Consider the following 27,795-nt stretch of genomic DNA (forward strand, 5'->3'; position numbering starts at 1 on the left):
TTTGGTTCAAACACAACTTTATTAACATATGCTGTATAATCAAAACAGGTCCTGAACAGAGGTCATCATCGGAGTTCACAAGTCTTACACAGGGAACAGAGATAAACGGGTCTTTCTTTTATTAAAGTGTAAAACACTTTAATAATATTACTGGAAATATCACTGATGCCTTTGCTGCCTGTGTTTAGTACATTCACTTGGCTTCACATCAAAGCCTTTGCAATGTTTGAGCATAAAATTAATGGATGATTGTAGCAGTGGGAAATGGGTACAAGTTTCACAATAGGTTAGCCTAAATCATAAGGGAACCAGAAAAATCACACATTGAGGAACATGGTTATTGATAGGCAGAACAAGGTGACAGAGGCGCCCATGAAAGTGATCTTGTATAAGCTGCAAGTCTGATGTCATATTGCTTTCCTTGGCAGAGTCATCTCCATCTCCCATCTACACATGTCATGTGCAGTAATAAGACAACATAAGATATTACAATGTTTCCATTACAAAAGCAGCATTTGTTTAAAAACTCGGCGCTATAAAAGTTTTCAGTTCTCACATTAACACCACTGTCAAGCATAAAAGCCACACAAAGGAAGCAGTCACAAATGGAAATCAGCTGGATAGACAGCCAATCGAATTAGCTGTCGTTGTCCCACCCTCTACCCAGTGTGGGATTGGGGGAGAGGTTTGATGTAATAAGCCCCTCCCCTTCCATGGCTCTCACTGATGCTGGTGTTGCACTGTGGACTTCTATCTCCACTTACACAGCGGTTTCTGTGACGTCATTTGCTGCGATTTTTTTTTTAAATAAAAGAGAATGTTTGCGTGTCAGGGTTAGCTGTCCATGGTCTCTCTTGACCATAAAAATCCAAGACAGATCCAATAAGTTTTGGGAGGGTTTCTTTGAGTGCAGCATCCAAGCAGAGGCTGGTTTCAGGTCAAGAGGATGTGGGTGTGAGAGGTGTGGGAAAGTCCTTCCATCAAATGATCAGGCACAGAGTCAGTTCTTAGCTCAGTGACAACGGAAGATAGAGAAAGCACAATAAAACAGGAGACCTAGATCCCAGTTGCCCTGGGCATTTAGAAAATGTCCTTCACGGTATGGGTCGGATCCAGCTGATGTGAAAGGTGTGAAACATGCACTTGTCAATGGGGGGGGGGGGGGGGGGGGGGAACAAATGTATTTCCTCTACATGAGCAAATGGCTTCCTGGGTCAGGCTGTACAGAACATCGAGACAAAGAAAAAAACCAGGATAGATGAGGAAAAAAGAAACAGGATGGGGGAAGGGGGATGAGGTTGTAAAGCCTAGATGTTAGGCCTGGGTGTGCCTAGACACAAAGAGCTCTGGGGAACCTGCCGACGGGGAGAGAACAAGGCAGTGTCAATCATGGCTCTATTTAGACACGAAACCCAAATGTAACCCCCATGCACAGACAAAAATATATATGTCAGACTGAGGCCCATTGGTGCACTAGAAGAGTATAAGCAGGTAGTAACATTACTATAGTAACATGATCCCACCTGTCCTCAGTGAATCCGTCCATCTCCTCTTCATCATCCAGCTCCATGTCCAACTCGTTGTCCAGACAACCGCAGCCATACCCACTCAAGACACTGCGGAAATAAAGCAGAAAAATCATGCCTCATTATTCAAACATACAGGTACATGTGGTTGCTCTGGTTGACAGATTGTTTGTGGAGGGTTTGGAGTTGACCTAGTAGTCCCCTTTCCTGGCCTTTTGTCCTCCTGGTAATGGATAATAGTCTCACACATCATGAGATCAGACAGGCTTTGGGTTGTGAACAAGCTGCCTCGGCACGTCACGCCCATTCAACTCCTGCTGCTGTGCTGGTTTGATGTGAGCAATTCATACCAGCAACATGAGACAGATTTTCCAATTTTAGAACATACACATTGGACCATAGAAAGTCATCCACGTGCCAGAAACTATTTCTGACTGGCTGTTGAACTAACAAACTCATACGTGTATCGTCACAGATTGCATTGATAATGGAGTCTGAAGCCCGCTGTGGCTGCTCACCTGACGGAGCGACAGGTGAAGAATACAATCCTCTTCAGCTTCTTGTTGTAGAAGAAGTAGTTGAAGGACCAGAGGCTGCCTTCCTCCCCAAAGGGGTCTGAGTCCAGGTCAGGGTTGTAGCTGAGGACAAATAAGGACATATAAATATACTACATATACCGGCGACAAACACAACAAGCATATACATTTAGGTTCACATTTGAGTCATTTAGCAGACGCTCTTATCCAGAACGACTTACAGCAGTGAATGCATGCATTTATTTTTTTGTACTGGTCCACCGTGATAATCGAATACACAACCCTGACGTTGCAAGCGCCATGCTCTACCAACTGAGCCACGCGGGACCACCGTATCTCCCACACACACGCGCACGCACACCTGTAAATGTCACATTCCTGCAGGCAAATTTCCTGGTCGATGGAGTTCCACAGCTCAGGCCCCAGGGAGTTGAACTCCACGCCAACTGATGAGTACAGGCTGCTGTTCACTGCATTCGCCACCTGGGGGAGACACGGCACACAATCATTAGGACGACGTATTCTCCTCACAGATGTGTAGACCTGTCAAACTCAAATCCTGGCGGGCCGAGTGTCTGTACTTGATCGATCATTTCAGGTTATTGTGATAAATCAGGTTAGAATTATGGTGATTGCTTAGTCACCTGGTGGTTTAGGTCTTCATTAGACACAAAACGAAAGGAAATAAAACAAACCAGCAGACATGGCCCTCCAGGAATTTAGTTTGACACCTCTATCTTACAGACTGTGATATTCCATAAGCCCCTTGTAAAAAACTCACTACCTTCCCCTTATGTGTATGGCTTTGTAACAATGTGCTTCCGGGACTTGCATGGGATGATTCAAAGTATCTGCATATGAGTATCTGGGCAATTCTGAAATTAGGCATGAATGACCGCCCAATTAGATTGGTTCAAAGTCATTCTAAAGTGGTGTAATCATGAGAGGAGCAGAGGCAGTGCTACTGACCCAGTTGAGGCTGGGCTCACGGCTAAACTCGTGGGCCCGGGCTGCGCTGAAGTCGTAGTCGGGCCTGAACGACTCGTTGAGCGTGGTGATGAGGTAGAACAAGGTCTTCCTGCAACACTTGTCACTCAGAGGGTTTTCGGCGTCCTCACTGCTCTTCCCCAGTCTGCACAAAACAAGTGAGATGAGTAGAGAGAGGGAGAGAGTTCAGTAATTTGGTTGGGAAGTTTAAATTAATTATCTAGGGCACAGACATATTTTTCACCTAGTCGGCTCAGGGATTCGAACCAGTGACCTTATGGTTACTAGACCAATGCTCTTAACCGCTAGGCTACCTGCCACCCCCTTAGTGTGCCACATAAGAGACTAATACCGTGACACAAAACCAGCATCAACGCATTAGTGCACACCATAGCAAAACATTCCGCAATGGAAAACAGGCAGTCCCTCCCTGTTTGCTTCCGTTTTATTCCTGGTGTGATTTCCGTGTTATGTAAACATTGATAAGGGGTGTGGCTGTGGTACTTACTGGGGTGGGCTGGTGGCGCTGGACTGGGGGGGTGAGAGGGCCTCTAGGACATGTGGCTCCCCCTCCTGGCAAAATTGCTTAAACATGTGCTTGTCATCACCAGCCATCTTGCAGGAGTAGCTCTCGATCCTATAGAGACAGACAAAAAAAACAGAGTTAACTTTTGTCAAGTGGACATCCATTTAGCTACTGACTAAGGAGGACATGGGTATTGTATCAAACTAGTCATGTCCCAAATTCAATACTCAGGGGTCATGCTAACGCAGGACTTTGCGCTTTTCACTCATAAAATTAAGGATAAAACACAAACAATATCTTGCTGATCTAAAATGGACACATTTTGTGCTTCAGTTGCAATTCTCCACTCGGATGAAATATCTTTGCTTTCGCCACTGGATCACCAGGACATCTACTTTGTGCTTAACACAAGTAATTTTTCCAACAATTGTTTACAGACAGATTATTTCACTTATAATTCACTGTATCAACATTCCAGTGGGTCATAAATTGACTGTGCCTTTAAACAGCTTGGAAAATTCCAGAAAATTATGTCATGGCTTTAGAAGCTTCTGATAGATAATTGGAGGTGTAACTGTGGATGTATTTCAAGACCTAAGTGATTTTCTTTGTTATGTTTATTTTCTGTCCTAGTAAAGTTGTTTTTGCAGACTAAAACCTTCCTGTCTCTGTGTCAATCTCTGCACGCTCAACCCAACGGTTTACCACACCGTTTTAAAAATCATCAATAGCCTCATCCCTGAGCAGTTTCATCCTTCTCCTACAGCTCAGTTCAGAAGGACGACTGTATCTTTTAGGTTTCTGGGTGGTTTAATACATAATGCGGGGATTGACATTAACGCTAGTCCTCCTGTCTGCGACAAGTAACATTTTTTAAAACTAAATTCAGACAAGAAGAAGCTGGACTTCCGGGTTGGAGCGAGTAGTCGCACTTCGCTTCGCTCCACAGGCAATATTACATTTCATTACAGTACAACGGTTTGATTTGTTTGATCTGAGCAATTTTTCTTAGCTAGCTACATAGCCGTCTTTGTATCAAAGATAATTGTGTAGTTTTTGTGTAGTTTAGAGTAATTATCGAGGTTAGCTAGCCAGCTATTTTCGTCCGCCGCGCCGCGCCACCGTTCTCCTACCTAGTCAACAACTGCTAGCTAGCTAGTCAACTTCTACCGACTAGCAGCACTGTAGAAACTAATACATTACAACGGAACGATTTGATTAGTGTAGTGTTAGCTAGCTACATAGTTGTCTTTGCTGTCTTTGTATCTAAGATAATTGTGTAGTTTAGAGTAATTATCGAGGTTATCGAGGTTACCTAGCCAGTTATCGAGGTTACCTAGCCAGCTACACTTTCAAACAAAGTCAACAACGCAGCCACTGCTAGCTAGCCTACTTCACCAGCCAGCAGTACTGTATCACTTTAATCATTTTAGTCAATAAGATTTTTGCAACGTAAGCTTAACTTTCTGAACATTCGAGACGTGTTGTCCACTTGTCATTCCAATCTCCTTTGCATTAGCGTAGCCTCTTCTGTAGCCTGTCAACTATGTGTCTGTCTATCCCTGTTCTCTCCTCTCTGCACAGACCATACGAACGCTTCACACCGCGTGGCCGCTGCCACTCTAACCTGGTGGTCCCAGCGCGCACGACCCACGTGGAGTTCCAGGTCTCCGGCAGCCTCTGGAACTGCCGATCTGCGGCCAACAAGGCAGAGTTCATCTCAGCCTATGCTTCCCTCCAGTCCCTCGACTTCTTGGCACTGACGGAAACATGGATTACCACAGATAACACTGCTACTCCTACTGCTCTCTCCTCGTCTGCCCACGTGTTCTCGCACACCCCGAGAGCTTCTGGTCAGCGGGGTGGTGGCACTGGGATCCTCATCTCTCCCAAGTGGACATTCTCTCTTTCCCCCCTGACCCATCTGTCTATCGCCTCCTTTGAATTCCATGCTGTCACAGTTACCAGCCCTTTCAAGCTTAACATCCTTATCATTTATCGCCCTCCAGGTTCCCTTGGAGAGTTCATCAATGAGCTTGACGCCTTGATAAGTTCCTTTCCTGAGGATGGCTCACCTCTCACAGTTCTGGGTGACTTTAACCTCCCCACGTCTACCTTTGACTCATTCCTCTCTGCCTCCTTCTTTCCACTCCTCTCCTCTTTTGACCTCACCCTCTCACCTTCCCCCCCTACTCACAAGGCAGGCAATACGCTTGACCTCATCTTTACTAGATGCTGTTCTTCCACTAATCTCATTGCAACTCCCCTCCAAGTCTCCGACCACTACCTTGTATCCTTTTCCCTCTCGCTCTCATCCAACACTTCCCACTCTGCCCCTACTCGGATGGTATCGCGCCGTCCCAACCTTCGCTCTCTCTCCCCCGCTACTCTCTCCTCTTCCATCCTATCATCTCTTCCCTCTGCTCAAACCTTCTCCAACCTATCTCCTGATTCTGCCTCCTCAACCCTCCTCTCCTCCCTTTCTGCATCCTTTGACTCTCTATGTCCCCTATCCTCCAGGCCGGCTCGGTCCTCCCCTCCTGCTCCGTGGCTCGATGACTCATTGCGAGCTCACAGAACAGGGCTCCGGGCAGCCGAGCGGAAATGGAGGAAAACTCGCCTCCCTGCGGACCTGGCATCCTTTCACTCCCTCCTCTCTACATTTTCCTCTTCTGTCTCTGCTGCTAAAGCCACTTTCTACCACTCTAAATTCCAAGCATCTGCCTCTAACCCTAGGAAGCTCTTTGCCACCTTCTCCTCCCTCCTGAATCCTCCTCCCCCCCCCCCCCCCCCCTCCTCCCTCTCTGCGGATGACTTCGTCAACCATTTTGAAAAGAAGGTCGACGACATCCGATCCTCGTTTGCTAAGTCAAACGACACCGCTGGTTCTGCTCACACTGCCCTACCCTGTGCTTTGACCTCTTTCTCCCCTCTCTCTCCAGATGAAATCTCGCGTCTTGTGACGGCCGGCCGCCCAACAACCTGCCCGCTTGACCCTATCCCCTCCTCTCTTCTCCAGACCATTTCCGGAGACCTCCTCCCTTACCTCACCTCGCTCATCAACTCATCCTTGACCGCTGGCTACGTCCCTTCCGTCTTCAAGAGAGCGAGAGTTGCACCCCTTCTGAAAAAACCTACACTCGATCCCTCCGATGTCAACAACTACAGACCAGTATCCCTTCTTTCTTTTCTCTCCAAAACTCTTGAACGTGCGTGCCGCCCTTGGCCAGCTCTCCTGCTATCTCTCTCAGAATGACCTTCTTGATCCAAATCAGTCAGGTTTCAAGACTAGTCATTCAACTGAGACTGCTCTTCTCTGTGTCACGGAGGCGCTCCGCACTGCTAAAGCTAACTCTCTCTCCTCTGCTCTCATCCTTCTAGACCTATCGGCTGCCTTTGATACTGTGAACCATCAGATCCTCCTCTCCACCCTCTCCGAGTTGGGCATCTCCGGCGCGGCCCACGCTTGGATTGCGTCCTACCTGACAGGTCGCTCCTACCAGGTGGCGTGGCGAGAATCTGTCTCCGCACCACGTGCTCTCACCACTGGTGTCCCCCAGGGCTCTGTTCTAGGCCCTCTCCTATTCTCGCTATACACCAAGTCACTTGGCTCTGTCATATCCTCACATGGTCTCTCCTATCATTGCTATGCAGACGACACACAATTAATCTTCTCCTTTCCCCCTTCTGATAACCAGGTGGAGCATCGCATCTCTGCATGTCTGGCAGACATATCAGTGTGGATGACGGATCACCACCTCAAGCTGAACCTCGGCAAGACGGAGCTGCTCTTCCTCCCGGGGAAGGACTGCCCGTTCCATGATCTCGCCATCACGGTTGACAACTCCATTGTGTCCTCCTCCCAGAGTGCTAAGAACCTTGGCGTGATCCTGGACAACACCCTGTCGTTCTCAACTAACATCAAGGCGGTGACCCGTTCCTGTAGGTTCATGCTCTACAACATTCGCAGAGTACGACCCTGCCTCACACAGGAAGCGGCGCAGGTCCTAATCCAGGCACTTGTCATCTCCCGTCTGGATTACTGCAACTCGCTGTTGGCTGGGCTCCCTGCCTGTGCCATTAAACCCCTACAACTCATCCAGAACGCCGCAGCCCGTCTGGTGTTTAACCTTCCCAAGTTCTCTCACGTCACCCCGCTCCTCCGCTCTCTCCACTGGCTTCCAGTTGAAGCTCGCATCCGCTACAAGACCATGGTGCTTGCCTACGGAGCTGTGAGGGGAACGGCACCTCCGTACCTTCAGGCTCTGATCAGGCCCTACAACCAAACAAGGGCACTGCGTTCATCCACCTCTGGCCTGCTCGCCTCCCTACCTCTGAGGAAGTACAGTTCCCGCTCAGCCCAGTCAAAACTGTTCGCTGCTCTGGCACCCCAATGGTGGAACAAACTCCCTCACGACGCCAGGTCAGCGGAGTCAATCACCACCTTCCGGAGACACCTGAAACCCCACCTCTTTAAGGAATACCTAGGATAGGATAAAGTAATCCTTCTAACCCCCCCCCCCCTTAAAAAATTTAGATGCACTATTGTAAAGTGGTTGTTCCACTGGATATCATAAGGTGAATGCACCAATTTGTAAGTCGCTCTGGATAAGAGCGTCTGCTAAATGACTTAAATGTAAGAATATACTGTAGATTTAAGTAGTCCGAATGGAAAAGTAGAAATGGAAAACACAGAAATCACAATATCAAACAATTACTCCGATCAGAATATTTTCAGAGGCCAACACTGGAATAATATTAAAATCGGTTTCATGTAGCCTACATAAATAAATAAAAAACGACATGGTGAAGTGAAGGTGATATGCATACTGGCTACAGCCTCATGTCCGAACTGCTGCTGACATGACAGAGGCGCCAGGAAAATGTAGACAAACTTTAATTAGAGTTTTAATTACATAAATATAGGCTAAACACCAGTCATGTTTGACTAACATAATGAAGGATAATTAACGGTAGATCAAATGGTCACAAGACCAGAGAGTGAAGGACAGTGCCTGTTGTGCACCGCAACATCACCTACCTTGAATCTGAGCGGAGGCGGTCAACATTTTAAAAACTATTTAACCATAAAACTTAAATTGTTTAAAACCTGGACATTGTATGTCATTTTATGAAGTATGTCATGTTTCAAAGTAGCCTAGCCAAAATACAACCACTGAAATGAAGGAATTATTTTATAAACCCTTAATATGCCATTAAAACCAGCATTTCTCATGTTCTATTGGCTTTGAAATCAACGTTCTTTAATTGTCCTACAGCCAAACGCATAATACTAGTCATATTAGTAACCCATGCTAGTTGATGCATCTTTAGATCTCCCCTTTCTTCATTTCTAATGGATACTTTCATCTCTGTCACATGAAACCACTTGTGCGTGAGGTGCGAATGGTATTTTCCCTGCTAATTGCATTTTGGAACATTCGCATGTAGCCAACAGCCAACAGCGCATTGTTGAGCTTATAATATGAAGAAATAAAACGTCAACATTTTAAGCTAAACGGTCTGATCTGTTGCATCAGCCTCAAAGCTTTTTTTTTTTTTATACAAGTGACTTGTGCTATTGGACAAGTAAAAGAAAAGGACAAGTGGCAAAAAAAAGTTACATGTCAAGCCATGCATAATGCACAGCATAATTAACTAGACCACGCTTAAAGATATATTCAATGTCCGATTTGTTATTGTTAACCATCTACAAATCGCTGTCCTTTTTTACGAGGCTTTCGAAAAGCTCCCTGGTCTTTGTAGTCGAATCTGTGCTTGAAATGCAATACTTGGCCTAGGGGAGAGAGGAAGGGTTAGTATTTTAAAACAATGTCAACCCCTATAACTTCACACAGAGTGAGTCCATGTAACTTTGGGATTTGTTAAGCCACATTTTACTCCTGAACTAATTTAGGCTTGCCTAAACAAAGGGGCTGAATACTTATGCCACGACTATATTCTAGATATTAAATGTCTTATCATTCAAAAAAGGTAACCCCCCCCCCACTTTGACATAATATTTTGTGCATTGTTGACAAACAATGACAATTGAATCTATTTTAATCCCACTTTGTAATCCAAGAGGTCTAAATACTTTTGCAAGGCACTGTATGTCTCGTGTTCTGTATTTATTGCTTTGAACAAGTATCTGTGTCTGTGTCTCTGTTTCACTGTGCTCTATTTGAGGGGTATGGGTGGAATGCAGAGGGAGTGGAGCAGAGTCTAGTCATGTGTTTATTTTTCCTTCACCCCCAGTTATGTAAGAGCAGAGGTTGTGCAACCCAAAATCTGGCTCAGAGACACACTGTGGCCCAGTCTTATTATGGGAAGGAGCAAAGGTCACGGGGGGTGGTGACATGACTGGCCTAGTTTTCATTAACAGACAAATACTGAACAAACAGGGACAACTGGGACGATCTGAAACCCATAGAAAAGTTGACCTAAAAACCTGAGCTAATAACCTGTGGAAAATTAGGCCTAGTTGTGAATAAATGCACAAATTAGGATATAAAGGATAGTTGTTGTGGGTGTAGGCCTATTTGTAACAGACGTCCTGGTTCAATCAAATAAATACATTATCCAGAAACTGACATTCTAAGGAAAACTATCACTGACAGAATATGTGAACTTCCTCAAATTCATGTGCGAGTGTGTGCTCTGTTTATCATTAGTAATGGGTCCAGTTGAACTTTGCTGAGTATTGGCAGACTTTGGCTTTTTATTATGGTGGAAAGAAGCAGCATCATTGTGTCACATTGTGCCAGCACGGCTCTTGCTGCCATTGTTGCCCATTCTAATTCAGTAAGCAGCAGTCTAAACACAAGCACTTGGTAGCTGTTTCAGTGCTTATCTGTGTGTGTATGTGTCTCTATGCAAATTACTGCGTATGAATAGATAAAGTCATTGATCACGTGACACCATTCATTCCTATGTGTAGACTCAATAGCGCATTTGAAAGCCAAAAACATTTGTTAAGATGGCGTCCAATGGATACATAAAATTTGCAGTTTCAGCTACTCCAGGAAGTGACGTTGCAAGCTAGCCCAGGGCTGCGCCCTCTCATTGAGTATCTCCAGTTGAAGGCTGACTGGGGTACTGACGGCTGCAATTAGCAATTAAAATTATCCTTATAACTTCTTCTGTGTGCGAATTTTAAATAAATTGTTTCATTAACATACATTTTGTGTAATAAAAGCAAATATTGGTACCATGATTGTCTTCCACAAAAATTACATATAGACAGTTGAAGTCGGATGTTTACATACACTTAGGTTGGAGTCATTAAAACTCATTTTTCAACCACTCCACAAATTTCTTGTTAACAAACTATAGTTTTGGCAAGTCGGTTAGGACATCTACTTTGTGCATGACAAGTAATTTTTTCCAACAATCTGTTTACAGACAGATTATTTCACTTATAATTCACTGTATAACAATTCCAGTGGGTCAGAAGTGTACATACACTAAGTTGACTGTGCCTTTAAACAGCTTGGAAAATTCCAGAAAATGATGTCACGGCTTTAGAAGCTTCCGATAGGCTAATTGACATCATTTGAGTCAATTGGAGGTGTACCTGTGGATGTATTTCAAGGCCTACCTTCAAATTCAGTGCCTCTTTGCTTGACATCATGGGAAAATCAAAAGAAATCAGCCAAGAACTCAGAAAAAAATTGTAGACTTCCACAAGTCTGGTTCATCCTTGGGAGAAATTTCCAAACGCCTGAAGGTACCACGTCATACCTCTCAGGAAGGAGACGCATTCTGTCTCCTAGAGATGAACGTACATTGGTGCGAAAAGTGCAAATCAATCCCAGAACAACAGCAAAGGACCTTGTGAAGATGCTGGATGAAACAGATACAAAAGTATCTATATCCACAGTAAAACGAGTCCTATATAGACATAACCTGAAAGGCCGCTCAGCAAGGAAGAAGCCACTGCTCCAAAATCGCTATAAAAAAGCCAGAATACGGTTTGACACTGCACATGGGGACAAAGATCGTACTTTATTTTTTATTATCTGGTCTGATGAAACAAAAATAGAACTGTTTGGCCATAATGACCATCGTTATTTTTGGAGGAAAAACGAGGAGGCTTGGAAGCCGAAGAACACCATACCAACTGTGAGGCACGGGGGTGGCAGCATCATGTTGTGGGGGTGCTTTGCTGCAGGAGGGACTAGTGCACTCCACAAAATAGATGGCATCATGAGGGAGGAAAATTATGTGGATATATTGAAGCAACATATCAAGACATCAGTGAGGAAGTTAAAGCTTGGTTGCAAATGGGTCTTCCAAATGGACAATGACCCCAAGCATACTTCCAAAGTTGTGGCAAAATGGCTTAAGGACAACAAAGTCAAGGTATTGGAGTGGCCATCACAAAGCCCTGACCTCAATCCTATAGAAAATGTGTGAGCAGAACTGAAAAAGCATGTGCGAGCAAGGAGGCCTACAAACCTGACTCATTTACACCAGCTCTGTCAGGAGGAATGGGCCAAAATTCTCCCAACTTATTGTGGGAAGCTTGTGGAAGGCTAGCCGAAACATTTGACCGAAGTTAAAGGCAATGCTACCGAATACTAATTGAGTGTATGTAAACTTCTGACCAACTGGGAATGTGATGAAAGAAATAAAAGCTGAAAAAAATAATTATCTCGATTATCATTATTCTGACATTTCACATTCTTAAAATAAAGTGGTGATCCTAACTGACCTAAAACGGGGCATTTTTTCTGAGATCAAATGTCAGGAATTGTGAAAAACAAAGGTGTATACAAACTTCCGACTTCAACTGTAATATATATATATATGACACACACACACGCAAAGATTTCCATTTTCTCATACTCAATCCCCTTGACTGTTTCTATATTGTGTTGTATATTGCCTTATTCTATAATGTTTTACATTGTTTTCCCCTCCTCAATCTACACACAATACCCCAGAATGACAAAGTAAAAACTTTTTTTTAAGTATTATTTTTGATTTATTTTTTAAACTGAAATATTACATTTATATAAGTATTCAGAACCTTTACTCACTACTTTGTTGAAGCACCTTGGCAGTGATTACAGCCTCTAATCTTCTTGGGTATGACGAAACCAGCTTGGCATACCTGTATTTAGGGAGTTTCTTCCATTCTTTTCTGCAGATCCTCTCAAGTTCTGTCAAGTTGGATGGGGAGCGTCGCTGCACAGCTATTTTCAGGTCTCTCCAGAGATGTTCGATCGGGTTAAAGTCCGGGCTCTGGTTTGGCAACTCAAGGATATTCAGAGACTTGTCCCGAAGCCACTACTGCGTTGTCTTAGCTTTGTGCTTAGGGTTGTTGTCCTGTTGGAAGGTGAACCTTTGCCCCAGTCTGAGTTCCTGAGCACTCTGGAGCATGTTATCATCAAGGATCTCTCTATACTTTGCTCCGTTCATCTTTGCCTCGATGCTGACTAGTCTCCCAGTCCCTGCCGCTGAAAATCATCCCCACAGCATGATGTTGCCACCACCATGCTTCACCGTAGAGATGGTGCCAGGTTTCCTCCAGACGTGCCGCTTCACATTCAGGCCAAACAGTTCAACCTTGGTTTCATCAGACCAGAGAATCTTGTTTCTCATGGTCTGAGTCTTTCGATGCATTTTGGCAAACTCAAAGCAGGCTGTCATGTGCCTTTTACAGAGGAGTGGCTGATGTCTGGCCACTCTACCATAAAGGCCTGATTGTGGAGTGCTGCAGAGATGGTTGTCCTTCTGGAAGGTTCTCCCATCTCCACAGAGGAACTCTTAAGCTCTGTCAGAGTGACCATCGGGTTCTTGGTCACCTCCCTGACCAAGGCCCTTCTCCCCTGATTGCCAGTTTGGCCCGGCGGCCAGCTCTAGGAAGAGTCTTGGCGGTTCTAAATGTCTTCCATTTAAGAATGATGGAGCCTACTGTGTTTTTGGGGACCTTCAAATGCTGCAGAAATGTTTTGGTACCCTTCTCCAGATCTGTGCCTCTGCACAATCCTGTCTCGGAGCTCTACAGATAATTCCTTCGACCTCATGGTTTTTGCTCTGACATGCACTGTCAACTGTGGGACCTTATATAGACCGGTGTATGCCTTCCCAAATCATGTCCAATCAATTGAATTTACCACAGGTGGACTCCAATGAAGTTGTAGAAACATCTCAAGGATGGTCACTGGAAACAGGATGCTCAATTTCAAGTCTTATAGCAAAGGGTCTGAATACCTATGTAAATAAATTATGTTTTTTTCTTTTTTAAACATTTGCAAACATTTCTAAAAACCTGTTTTCGCTTTGTCATTATGGGGTATTGTGTGTAGATTGATGAGGATTTTTATTTTATTTAAACCATTTTAGAATAAGCCTGTAACTTAACAATGTGAAAAAAGTCAAGGGGTCTGAATACTTTCCAAATGCACTGTAGAGATATATATATATATATATATATATAAAATAGTAATTGCATAAGTATTCAGCTCCCTGAGTCCATACATGTTAGAAACACCTTTAGCAGCAATTACAGCTGTTAGTCTTCTTGGGCAAGTCTCAAAGAGCTTTGCACACCTGGATTGTGTAATATTTGCCTATTATTATTTTTTAAATTCTTCAAGCTCTGTCAATGTTGGGGGTCATGGCTAGAGATAAATGTTCAAGTCCTGACATAATATTTCAAGCAGATTTAAGTCAAAACTGTAACATGGCCACTTTGGAACTTATAACCTCTATAGGCAGTTTCATGTCTCAAAAGTGAGTGAGAAGAAAATGCGTGGGATAGTGTATGGTCTGCCTTTTGGTGCCAATTGTGTATCATATTGTGATTGTCTTGTATATATAAGACATTGATTGTTGTCTATATTAGGGGTACGTGAGACAAGGGAGATGTACAGTGCATTCAGAAAGTATTCAGACCCCTTCCCTTTTTCCACATTTTGTTACATTACAGCTTATTCTAAAATGGATTCAATAGATGTTTTCATCATCAATGTACACACAACACCCAATAACGACAAAGCAAAAAATCAACAACAAAAAACAAACAGAAATACCTTATTTACATAAGTATTCAGATCCTTTGCTATGAGACTCAAAATTGAGCTCAGGTGCATCATGTTTCCATTGATCATCCTTGAGGTGTTTCTACAACTTGGAGTCCACCTGTGGTATTCTCATATGCTGTAGCTTAGACCCTATTTTACATTTGAGGTTTTGTGTTGTGCCTGCCATCGGTTGAGACACAACATGCTCTTGAATACAGGGTGGGTGTCATGTTTGGTTGATAGATGTACGAAAATGTGAATAACATTTACATTTTGACTTTCAAATGGTACCACAATATGGTTTGAGGTCCACACAGAGAATCTTGACTTGAATGGGAATATCTGTTGTTTTAAATTATACTGTAAATCCTCCATAGGAAACCTATTGAAAATCGTAGAAATATAGATTATAGAATAGACATGACCACTTAAGTTGACATTCGACGGTGGGAGGACCGGCAGCCTTTTTTGTGGTTGTAATTAGATGTACAAATTATTATTCAATTGCAATGGTGTACCAGCTAAATTGCAGTGGTCTGAAGGGATAGGTCCACTCTGTTAATAATATTTCTAGAATTATATTTCTATGATTGAAATGCCACCCACCCTGTATTCAAGAGCATGCTGTGTCTCAACTGATGTCGGGCACGAAACAAAAACCACTGATGATGTAAAGTAGGGTCTAAGCTATAAGCTAATATGAAGAAGAAAACAAATCGGAGGCTACGCATTTTTAGATAATTGAAGTTAAAAAAAACATCTGAAATAAAATAGTTTAACAACCCTGTTTAAGCTTTTAAATGATATCCAACTCAACCGTTTATATTTTCCAGTGATGAAGACAGATTTCTCATGGTACGGTGGAGTATGCAAAATGGGTCAACTTTGAGCACCTCTATCCCCTGAATGTTTTTGCATTCAGGTCGAAAAAGTAACTTTCTGACTACTTCTTCCATGGGCAAACATGCATTGAAAGTTTTGTTTAAATCAAAAGGGATGCTGTCAAGAAGTTATTGAATTCATACAGATTTACCCTATAATGGGGGATCTTTTTTTTTTTTTTTTTTTAAACAATGCCTGCAGTTCAGCATTCGGCCTTGAACTTTGTGGCTTCAATGAGACGGGTCAGTCGTTCACCCCTGGTTTATGCTCCATACCACTCTCCATTACACAGTCTACAAATAGCCACAAAGCCCTGTAAGAGTACACCCTGTCCTGCATCAGACTGCCCCTATTGATCATAGCCAGGACAGGGGTCATCACCACCATCACTGTATCCACTGGTTTCATAACCTAGAGTCCATTATGCAACATCCCTGTTCCTACTGTTACCTCAAAGCCTGAAGGGTATACTACTAAGAAGGATCAATGAGTTAGCCTGCTAACTTGCCTGAATATTCGAGAAATAACTCATTTCAAAAAAGAAGATAAGTAGACCATGCCCATTTCAGGCTTAACTCAACAATCAAAAACACAAATAAGTTCAGCTTTCTTCATGAACCAGAAAGTAAATAGTTATTTCTGGTTGTTTATCAAAGATGGTGGGCTAACTCATTGAGTTCCTAGTATACCCATCTGCTGCAGTTCAGTTAATCTAACCCCCTGTCGCATAACACAAAACACTCATCCATCACCCTATTTGCGGGATCAAGACTTTTTGCAAGAGAGATTATGCCTATTTAGCTAAATGTTCCACATTACCAGTAATCGCTACAGGGATTGAATAGGGCTACATTTCTATGGCAATTCTACTGCATAACACACGATATTGACTCATCTGGTCCTACTCAGGTACTTAAATCACATAGCCTACACCACTTATCTTCAGCACAGACACGTCATGAGGCGACACACCCCTTTCAGGTTTTATGACTGCAATCTTTGACAGAGGTGTCTATCATTGTGGTTTTGGTTTGTGTGTGTTTGGTAGAAAACCGGATTGATAGGTTGTGTGCCTTCAGAAAGTATTCAGACCCCTTGACTTTAACCACATTTTGTTACGTTTACAGCCTTCACCTAAAAATGATTTTTCTGCATCCTGTTTCCATTGATAATCCTTGAGATGTTTCTACAGCTCTGTCAGAATGACCATCAGATTCTTGGTCACGTCCCTGACCAAGGCCCTTCTCCACTGATTGCTCAGTTTGGTCAGGCGGCCAGCTCTAGGAATAGTCTTGGTGGTTCCAAACTTCTTCCATTTAAGAATGATGGAGGCCACTGTGTTCTTGGGGACCTTCAAAGCGGCAGAAATGTTTTGGTACCCTTCCCCAGATCTGTGCCCTCAACACAATCCTGTCTCAGAGCTTTACGGACAATTCCTTTGACCTCATGACTTGGTTTTTGCTCTGACATACACTGTCAACTGTGGGACCTTATATAGACAGGTGTGTGCCTTTCCAAATCATGTCCAATAAATTGAATTTACCACAGGTGGACTCCAATCAAGTTGTAGAACCATCTTGGAAACAGGATGCACCTGAGCTCAATTTTGAGTCTCATATTAAAAGGGTCTGAATACTTATGTAAATAAGGTATTTCTGATTTTAATATATTTGCAAAAATTTCTAAAAACCTGTTTTCGCTTTGTCATTATGGGGTATTGTGTGTAGATTGCTGAGGATAAAAACATGTTTTAATAAATTTTTGAATAAGGCTGTAACGTAACAAAATGTGGAAAAAGTCAAGGTCTCTGAACACTTTCCCGAAGGCACTGTATAATATATATATATATTAGTACCAGTCAAAAGTTTGGACACCTACTCATTCAAGGGTTTTTCTTTGTATTATTTTCTACATTGTGGAAAATCAAAACTGTGAAATAACACAGATGGAATCATGTAGTAACCAAAAAAGTGTTAAACAAATCAAAATATATTTTATATTTGAGATTGTTCAAAGTAGCCACCCTTTGCCTTGATGACAGCTTTGCACACTCTTGGCATTCTCTCAACCAGCTTCATGAGGTAGCCTACATGAGGTCACCTGGAATGCATTTCAATTAACAGGTGTGCCTTGTTAAAAGTTCATTTGCAGAATTTATTTTCTTCTTAATGAGTTTGAGCCAATCAGTTGTGTTGTGACAAGGTATGGGTGGTATACAGAAGATAACCTTATACAAATACATATTATGGCAAGAACAACTCAAATAAGCTAAGAGAAAAGATAGTCTATCATTACTTTAAGACATGAAGGTCAGTCAATACGGAACATTTGAAGAACTTTGAAAGTTTCTTCAAGTGCAGATGCAAAAACCACCAAGAGCTATGATGAAACAGGCTTTCATGAGGACCGCCACAGGATAAGAAGACCCAGAGTTACCTCTGCTGCAGAGGATAAGTTCCATAGAGTTACCAACCTCAGAAATTGCAGCCCAAATAAATGCTTCACATAGTTCAAGTAACAGACACATCTCAACATCAACTGTTCAGAAGAGACTGCGTGAATCAGGCCTTCATGGTTGAATTGCTGCAAAGAAACCACTACTAAAGAAGACCAATAAGAAGAAGAGACTTGCTTGGGCCAAGAAACACGAGCAATGGACATTAGACCGGTGGAAATCTGTCCTTTCGCCTGAAGAGTCCAAATTTGAGATTTTTGATTCCAACAGCCGTGTCCTTTTGAGACGTAGAGTAGTGGAACGGATGATCTCCGCATGTGTGGTTCCCACCGTGAAGCATGGAGGAGGAGATGTGATAGAGTGATAGTTGGTGAGTCAGTGATTTATTTAGAATTCAAGGCACACTTAACCAGTATGGCTACAACAGAATTCTGCACCTTGCGCAAACCAGATAGGATAACGTATCGCTGCAGAATTCTGTTGTAGCCATACTGGTTAAGTGTGCCTTGAATTCTAAATAAATCACTGACTGTCACCAGCAAAACGATCATTTGTTTTTCAACAGGACAACGACCCAACACACTTCCAGGCTGTGTAAAAGCTATTTGACCAATAAGGAGAGTGATGGAGTGCTGCATCAATGACCTGGCCTCCACAATCACCCGACCTCAACCAAATTGAGATGGTTTGGGATGAGTTGGACCGCAGAGTGAAGGAAAAGCAGCCAACGAGTGCTCAGCATATGTGGGAACTCCTTCAAGACTGTTGGAAAAGCATACCAGGTGAAGCTGGTTGAGAGAATGCCAAGCATGTGCAAAGCTGTCATCAAGGCAAAGGGTGGCTACTTTGAAGAATCTAAAATATATTTTGATTTGTTTAACACTTTTTTGGTTACTACATGATTCCAAGTGTTATTTCATAGTTTTGATGTCTTCACTATTATTCTACAATGTAGAAAATAGTAAAAATAAAGAAAAACCCTTGAATGAGTAGGTGTTCTAAAACTTTTGACTGGTAGTGTACGTACTAAGATAGCAAAGTTAACTTGTGTTTTGACCCACATTGCTAATGTATCTGATAACAGAGCAGTGACAGTTTATTTTCCTGCCTTGTGACAGACACAGAACCGGAAGGGCTGGAGCTCCAGATAGATAGTTTTGATGTCTTCGCTATTATTCTACAATGTAGAACATAGTAAAAATAAAGAAAAACCCTTGAATGAGTAGGTGTCCAAATTTTTGACTGGTACTGTATATTTTGTTTAAGTTCAGTTGACCATCTTATTCCGACAGTTTGTTGTTTATCTCTGTGTTTACATATCAGTGCCCTCAGCCTTGACATATGTTGTTATTGAAGCTCCCACAGAGCCCCAAAGTGTTAATCTTGCCTTTTAAAATAGAGCCTCCTAACCCCATCAGAAATACACCCCTGAGGGGGGGGGGGGGGGGGGGGGGGGGGGCTATGTACTTGCAGTTCACACACAAGCCTCCTAATGGCCAGTACACCCTGTTAAATGTTGAACCTGTGTTAGTCATGGAACAGTATTGCAGGCTTTACAGAACACTTTGTGCCATGTGATTAGATATGAGGTCAATTGATCTACTGATGCTGCTGGTCCAGTGCTGTAATGGTAAATACCTGCCCAGGATGTGAGACTCTCCCGTTTCAACACAAAGTTGAGAGCCCAGAGCTTCCAAACTGCTGTTCTCTAACAGTTTCATTGCTGCCTGTGAGAAGAAAGGGAAATGTTAAAATAGACAGTCCATCGGACATTCAATAATACTTGTTGACTGCTTCCTAAGGGGTGTATCAAATATATTTTATCCCTATGGTGTAGTTATTGACCTACTTGGTTGGCTCAGACCAGGCCGATCAAATTTTGCCCAGAAAAGTATGTTAGCAGAAAATAGTCTGAATTCCACTAGTGCTGAGCGATTAACCAAAATGGTGCTTATTTTTTTTGTTTTTAAACAACTAATTGACTGACTTCGGATCAATTATTGGAATTCCATTTCATTTGTTTTTTTTTCCTGTTAACTCAACTCGCAGATCACAAAATGTTGCATTTAAAAATTACAAATATTAAATTGCTTTGTCATTATGAGTTATTGTGAGTAGATTGATGAGGAACATTTTAGAATAAGGCTGAAACGGAACAAAATGTGGAAAAAGGGAAGGGGTCTGACTACTTTCCGAATGCACATTTATTTTATTTAACTAGGCAAGTCAGTTAAGAACAAATTCTTATTTACAATGTCGGCCTACCCCGGACGACACTGGGCCAATTGTGCGCTGCCCAATGGGACTCCCAATCACAGCCGGATGTAATGCAGCCTGGATTCAAACCAGGGACTGCAATGACGCCTCTTGTACTGAGATGCAGTGCCTTAGACCACCTCACCACTCAGGAGTATGCATATAGTGCATTCGGGAAGTATTCAGACCCCTTGAACTACAAAATAGTGATTTTGTCAGACAGCAGCTCTACAGAGATGACATGATAACTTCCAATGAAATAATAGTAATCAAATAAAACAAATGTAATATACACAACAACAAAAATATGTAATATTTAAAAATTAGAATCGAAACCGAAATCGTGATAATTTTTTAATAATCGAATCGACCTCAAAAAGCATTAATCGCTCAGCACTAGATTTCACAGACCCATTAATGAGCATACACATCATTGGAGACAAAGTATGGGGGAAACATATAGAAAGAAGGGAAACAAAAAGTAAAGTCCCAAAACGACCAACCCCTTTCTTTCTTACTAGATAACGTTAATCCCCTCCCCCACAAAAAAACTCTGCTACTATCTAGGTAGCTAATGTACACAATCCTTCTTACCAAAGTCAAAGATAATGTCAGCACTCTTTGTGGAACTGAAACGTCTTCACCAATTTCACTCGCAATGTTTCTTTGGCAATGATGCAAAACAGATCTGTTGTTGTCTGCCCAGCCAAATTAGCTAGTATGTTAGCGTAGCACTTTCGGTCCGTGATTTCAATTCGTCAGACTAAGGTTACCTACTAACGTTAGTTCCTAAAATTCAGCAATTAAAAAATATGCACGTTCGAAATTGATTTATCGTACAACCTTTTATCGAAAAACTGCTTCTGCCGATTAAATGAGACGACATTAAATCCAAATATCCGTCTGATTTGGATTTCAGCGGCATCCCTTTTGACCAATTTAATTTGACAGAGATTAGCTAGCTAACGTTAGTACGGTTTCTGTCCGATCAAGTCGCCTTTTCTAACCGATTTTGCACTTCTGTCTATTTCTTTATGTCCCTGTGCTATTTGTCGTTAGCCAGACCGATTACTTGAAAGTTAAACACAACAGTAACGATGAAAACCGAATAAATCCACTGTACTCGACCCGGTCCGTCTATCGTCCGTTCATTTGTTATTTGATTCAAAAGACGACAGAGAATAAATGGACTCATTTTCGTTTTTGGTTTCTGAATTTGAAAAACTAATATTGACTTGTTTCTCATTTATTGTGTAAAAAACGGGACATGGAATTACAGAAAACAAATTTAAAAAAATATTATATTTTAATTTCATGCCAATAGAACAAACTCAACAACAACTGAACAAAGTTGGCTTGCACTAGCTGGCTACTACTGACTAGCTAGCAGTCTGGTGAGCTAGCCCTACCTGGCTACTGGCTGTAGTCATACTAGCTAGTGTAAGTAAGTTAGTCCCTTCACATGCTACAAGATGAATGCCCGGACAGAGTTACCTGCTGAAGAAAGGTGAGAATTCTCCATTACTTTTAGTCGCTAACTTAGCTAGACTTTCTGGCTGACAGATGGTGCTTATTGACTGAGTAATAATGAACTGCAGTTACTATGTGGCACTTTTACCCATCTGGCATTTTGTATAGCTAACTTAGCAATTGTTACACATGCAAAAATATCAAATTAAGCTAGTCAGTGCTGATGTGTGTACTTACATCAGCCAATACAGTGAATAAAAATGTGCCTTTAAATTGGTATGGGTATACTTCACAAACATCCTTTCCTGCTCACTGAAAGGCAGATGTAGGCCACACTCTTCAGTTGTGAACACGACTATTGCTACAACAATTGGCCTACTTCTCGGAATGTATACATACTTCCTGTCTGGATGATCAAGATTTTGAGCCGGTCTGATATTACTTGATTACTGATTCCTCGCTCTCTCACACAGGACCTTTCACATAGTTCAGTCACTCAGCCTTATACAGTGGACGTGATACTCTCAAGATCCTGCACTACTGCCTCCCACAACACCATGAGGAGAAGCAATAAGCCTGGCCCCATGACTGTAAATCAGCATATTTCGCTAACCCTGCTGTACCCTACTGTGCTGAAACAGTATGACTCTAGAACAGTTTGACACTATTTTAAATAGAACGCTCAACAGTGATTATTGATCTTGTGCCCTCTCTTTGTCTCTTTCTTTCTTTCTTGACCATCTTTCTTGGTTGATGGCACCTGCAGGCCTGTATGAGGGACAACTGGATAGAAGGCTTGGACTTCATCTGAGACCTTCATCTCCTTCCCCATCCTTCAAGGAAAGCTTTTCTTTATATTTCCTGTTAGGCATGATGCAGGTGTGTCTCTCCATCTCTCTCATGTCATGTGGTATTACCTATAGATGACTACTAGACACTTTCAAATTGTTTGCCTGTGAATGGTTGTCCACATCAGGCTATTTACAGTGCATTCGGAAAGTATTCAGACCCCTTCCCTTTTTCCAAATTTTGTTACATTACAGCCTTATTCTAAAATGTTCCTCATCAATGTACACACTGTGACAAATCGAAAACAGATTTTTAAAAATGTTTGCAAATGTATTAAAAATAAAAAACAGAAATATCTGATTTACATAAGTAATCAGACCCTTTGCTATGAGACTCGAAATTGAGCTCAGGTGCATCCTGTTTCCATTGATCCTTGAGATGTTTCTACAACTTGATTGGAGTCCACCTGTGGTAAATTCAATTGATTGGACATGATTTGGAAAGGCACACACCTGTCTATATAAGGTCCCACAGCTGAAAGTGCATGTCAGAGCAAAAACCAAGCCATGAGGTCAAAGAAATTGTCCATTGAGCTCTGAGACAGGAGTGTGTCGAGGCACAGATCTGGGGAAGGGTACCAAAACATTTCCCTAGCATTGAAGGTCCCCAAGAACACAGTGGCCTCGATCATTCTTAAATGGAAGAAGTTTTGAAATATCAAGACTATTCCGAGAGCTGGCCTCATGGCCAAACTGAGCAATCAGGGTAGAAAGGCTTTGTTTAGCGAGGTGACCGAGAACCTGATGGTCACTCTGGCAGAGCTCCAGAGTTCCTCTGTGGAGATGGGAGAACTTTCCAGAAGGACAACTATTTCTGCTGCAATCCACCAATCAGGCCTTTATGGTAGAGTGGACAGATGGAAGCCACACCTCAGTAAAAAGGCACATGACAACCCGCTTGGAATTTTCAAAAAGTCACCTAAAGGACTCTGACCATGAGAAACAAGATTCTCTGGTCTGATGAAACCAAGATTGAACTCTTTGGCTTGAATGCCAAGCGTCACGTCTGAAGGAAACCTAGCACCATCCTGTAGGGATGTTTTTCAGCGGCAGGGTCTGGGAAACTAGTCAAGATCGAGAGGAAAGATGAACGGAGCAAAGTACAGTGACATTCTTGATGGAAACCTGCTCCAGAGTGCTCAAGACCTCAGACTGGTGCAAAGGTTTACCTTCCAACAGGACAACTACCCTAATCACACAGCCAAGACAACATAGGAGTGGCTTTGGTACAAGTCTCTGAATGTCCTTGAGTGGCCTAGCCAGAGCCCGGACTTGAACCCGATCGAACATCTTTGGAGAGACCTGAAAATAGCTGTGCAGTGACTCTCTCCATCCAACCTGACAGAGCTTGAGAGGATCTTCAGATAAGAATGAGAGAAACTCCCCAAATACAGGTGTGTGAAGCTTGTAGCATGCCCAAGAAGTCTCGAGGCTGTAATCGCTGCCAAAGGTTCTTCAACAAAGTACTGAGTAAAGGGTCTGAATACTTATGTATATGTGATATTTCCAATAAAAAATATAAACTCAGCAAAAAAAGACGTTCCTTTTTCAGGACCCTGTCTTTCAAAGATAATTCGTAAAATCCAAATAACTTCACAGATCTTCATTGTAAAGGTTTTAAACACTGTTCAATGAACCATAAACAATTAATGAACATGGACCCGTGGAACGGTCGTTAAGACACTAACAGCTTACAGACGGTAGTCAATTAAGGTCACAGTTATGAAAACTTAGGACACTAAAGAGGCCTTCCAACTGACTGAAAAACACCAAAAGAAAGATGCCCAGGGTCCCTGCTTATCTGCGTGAACGTGCCTTAGTCATGCTGCAAGGAGGCATGAGGACTGCAGATGTGGCCAGGGCAATAAATTGCAATGTCCGTACTGTGAGACGCCTAAGACAGCGCTACAGGCAGACAGGACGGACAGCTGATCATCCTCACAGTGGCAGACCACGTGTAACAATACCTGCACAGGATCGGTACATCTTAACATCACACCTGCGGGACAGGTACAGGATGGCAACAACAACTGTCTGAGTTACACCAGGAATGCACAATTCCTCCATCAGTGCTCAGACTGTCCGCAATAGGCTTAGAGAGGCTGGACTGAAGGCTTGTAGGCCTGTTGCTTCTACACCTGCATTGCTTGCTGTTTGGGGTTTTAGGCTGGGTTTCTGTACAGCCCTTTGAGATATCAGCTGATGTAAGAAGGGCTATATAAATACATTTGATTTGATTTGTAAGGCAGGTCCTCACCAGACATCACCGGCAACAACGTCGCCAATGGGCACAAACCCACCGTCGCTGGACTAGACAGGACAGGCAAAAAGTGCTCTAAACTGACAAGTCGCGGTTCCTGAGCGTATATCATTTGTTGATTTTTTTTCTTTGTTGATAATTATTTTTTTTATTTTATTAATTAATTAATAATAAACTAAGCAATGAATTAAACTAAAAATAAGCAATTTTATTATTTTTTATTTCTTTATAGCAAACCATGGATCATCCTCTGCCAAGGCAGTCTCAGCATCCCCCCCGGGAGCAAGCAATGGCATCATAACCGCAGCGTGCGCAACATCTGTAAAAGATTTCCTCAAACAGGGGATAATACATGCAGCACAGCACATTAACATAAGAAATACAACTATTAGGGTCAGAAATCCAGTAACCATCAATGCAGTGTACTCATCAAACCAGCCACCCAGCCAGGAGAACAGTCCCCCCTCCTCCACACCTGCAAAACCCCCCATCTCCACAGATAACCTTTCCAACCCGCTCAGAGCTTTTGAAATGCTCCCATCCGGACTGGTGTTGTTAGGGATAAACGTGCAACATTGTATAGGCTAACCACATATTATCCCTACCCTCATAGCCAGTTTCAGTCCCCAATTGGTCGCTATCTGAGATATCCTTTACATTTATTACCTGTACCGGATTGGAGAGCTTAGGTAATGATGTGGAACCCGGTCTTGAAGTGGTGGAGGAGTTCGGCTGCACCCGTTCCTGCCCCGTAGGTAAGGGGGGTGGTCTTGGCAGCACCTTTGTTTCAAAGGAACCCATAAGATCGGCGCCAGACCGCTCTATCCCCAAGGTATATGTACCTGCATCAGAGAGCTTGACAGATTTTATGGTTAGCCTTTACAAACATCCTTCTGATTTTCACCCCTTCCCTAAATAATGGAGAACCTATCCACCTTGGTTGGGTCTCCTAGGCTATACGGGTAACCCCTTCTCCATTCCCAAAAACGACCAGAGTTAGTGATCATGTAATCCCAGTAATCACCCCCCCCCCCGTTGCAAAGATAAATTGGTTGTCGTTTATACCATGCATCTATAGTGCACTCCTCATTGAACCAGGTTCAGGTGGGTTTCTGCAAGTTCTAGACCAGTGACCTTCTCCACCACATCTGTAACACACAGAACTTTGTCCGTCCGGTTGTGGTCCTTGATTGTAATAGGGCCATCCAGTAAAAGGGGACTGACCGCCATATGCGTTTCTCTGGGGTGCCATCAATCCAGCCATGGTTTGTACTACTGCAGCAACCGTATCACTGGTATTCCCATCAAACGCAAGCGGGCCAGGCTGTGGAGTGCTAGTGAGAGGCATTTGTCTGTTCCTGAGGAGACTGTGTGAATCAGGCCTTCATGGTCGAATTGTTGCAAAGAAACCATTACTAAAGGACACCAATAAGTAGAAGGACTTTGTCCTTTGGTCGAGAGTCCAAATTGGATATTTTGGGTTCCAACTGTCGTGTCTTTGTTAGACGTGGTGTGGGTGAACGGATGATATCTGCATGTGCATTTCCCACCGTTAAGCATGGAGGAGGAGGTGTCATGGTGTGGGGGTGCTTTGCTGGTGACACTGTCTGTGATTTATTTGGAATGCAAGGCACACTTAACCAGCATGGCTACCACAGCATTCTGCAGCGATACACCATCCCATCTGGTTTGGGCTTGGTGGGACTATCATTTGATTTTCAAGCACAATGACCCAACACACCTCCAGGCTATGTAAGGGCTATTTTACCAAGACGGAGAGTGATGGAGTGCCTCATCAGATGACCTGGTCTCCACAATCCCCGACCTCAACCAAATTTAAATGGCTTTGGATGAGTCGGACCACAGTGTGAAGGAAGAGCAGCCAACAAGTGCTCATCATATGTGGGAAATCCTTCAAGACTGTTGGAAAAGCATTCCAGGTGAAGCTGGTTGAGAGAATGCCAAGAGTGTACAAAGCTGTCATCAAGGCAAAGAGTAGCTATTTGAAGAATATAAAATATAAAATCTATTTTGATTTAACACATTTATGGTTACAACATGATTCCATATGTGTTATTTCAAAGTTGTGATGTCTTCACTATTATTCTACAATGTAGAAAATAGTAAAAATAAAGAAAAACCCTTGATAGAGTAGGTGTTAGAAAACTTTTGACCGGTAGTGTACTGTAATTAACACACTTTATTCTTTCCTCCCGTCAGTAACAGTTTGTTATGGTATAAATAATATACAGGCAAGAGTTCATGTTTAATTTAAGCAATGTTTATTGTAACTATCAATGTTAGGGATGAACGCAGTGTTTGTATGTTTCTGTTCCTCTCTCTGTCTCTGTAGCTTCCGGGTATGCTGGGATAAGGACCAGAGCTACAGCAATCGGGCTGGCTTTGTAGTGCCTGTCCCGAATGGCTCGTTTATGGGAATGGGCGTATTGGAAGACACCATGTCAGTAGTGACGGGATTTTGTAAATGTGTTATATTGTGTTATATTGTATCATTATAAATGGATTGCAAAGGTGCAATGTATCTAATTCATGATATGTTTAGCTGAGTGAAAATGTAGGCTTGGATGTTGGTATTTGCTTAATTAATTAAAGTGTTTGGTATGTTCTGATGGGAGGGGCTTCCCCTACAAAAGGAGCCTCTATTTCAGTTCAAAGGGGAATTATTTTGATTGAGCTGTTGATGCTTTTGTTGGCAGTACTGTTTTTTCCCCCAGAATCACTATGTAAATAAACACTTGCACAGAAGTACTTTTGCGGCTCCGCCATTGTTTTATTTGATAGAGGTTTTTCAATTTAGCCTTCTGGCCTACTCTACGCTACAGTCTGGTTTTGCGTGTGTTTGGTAGGGGGATCGCGTAAGCCAGGGGAGGCATATTTCTACATATCTTAATTTCACAAATCCTGTTATTTGGCAGGGAATGATCAGTGATTGATCAGTGATTCTTCTTTTCTGTTATTCCATATCCAATTTTGACACAATAAATGAGAAAACAAG

At 42.7% G+C, this 27,795-nt stretch overlaps 1 protein-coding gene and 1 long non-coding RNA gene across 6 annotated transcripts; one reads left to right on the forward strand and one right to left on the reverse strand.

The window, feature by feature from the left end:
* LOC120028026 (repressor of RNA polymerase III transcription MAF1 homolog) lies at positions 1-22,153 on the reverse strand. 5 transcript variants are annotated; one of them, XM_038973155.1, is made up of 8 exons: positions 22,071-22,153; positions 19,584-19,672; positions 3,558-3,686; positions 3,032-3,194; positions 2,424-2,545; positions 2,045-2,164; positions 1,524-1,616; positions 1-1,355 (listed from the first exon to the last, which is right to left on the reverse strand). In XM_038973155.1, the coding sequence occupies exons 2-8, from the start codon at positions 19,664-19,666 to the stop codon at positions 1,331-1,333; spliced, it is 735 nt and encodes a 244-aa protein (XP_038829083.1). In that variant the 5' UTR covers positions 19,667-19,672; positions 22,071-22,153; the 3' UTR covers positions 1-1,330. The 5 variants fall into 5 exon arrangements, with proteins under 5 accessions (XP_038829083.1, XP_038829079.1, XP_038829081.1 ...); XM_038973151.1 differs by lacking the exon at positions 22,071-22,153 and adding an exon at positions 20,796-21,369; XM_038973153.1 differs by lacking the exon at positions 22,071-22,153 and adding an exon at positions 20,211-20,488.
* LOC120028027 lies at positions 20,776-27,548 on the forward strand. Its single transcript, XR_005473368.1, has 4 exons — positions 20,776-21,708; positions 22,145-22,261; positions 22,438-22,550; positions 27,133-27,548. It is a non-coding gene; the product is annotated as an uncharacterized LOC120028027 (long non-coding RNA).
* Positions 27,549-27,795: the final 247 nt, after the last annotated feature.

Source organism: Salvelinus namaycush, chromosome 33, assembly GCF_016432855.1.
Source record: "Salvelinus namaycush isolate Seneca chromosome 33, SaNama_1.0, whole genome shotgun sequence".
NCBI classification, from domain to species: domain Eukaryota; kingdom Metazoa; phylum Chordata; class Actinopteri; order Salmoniformes; family Salmonidae; genus Salvelinus; species Salvelinus namaycush.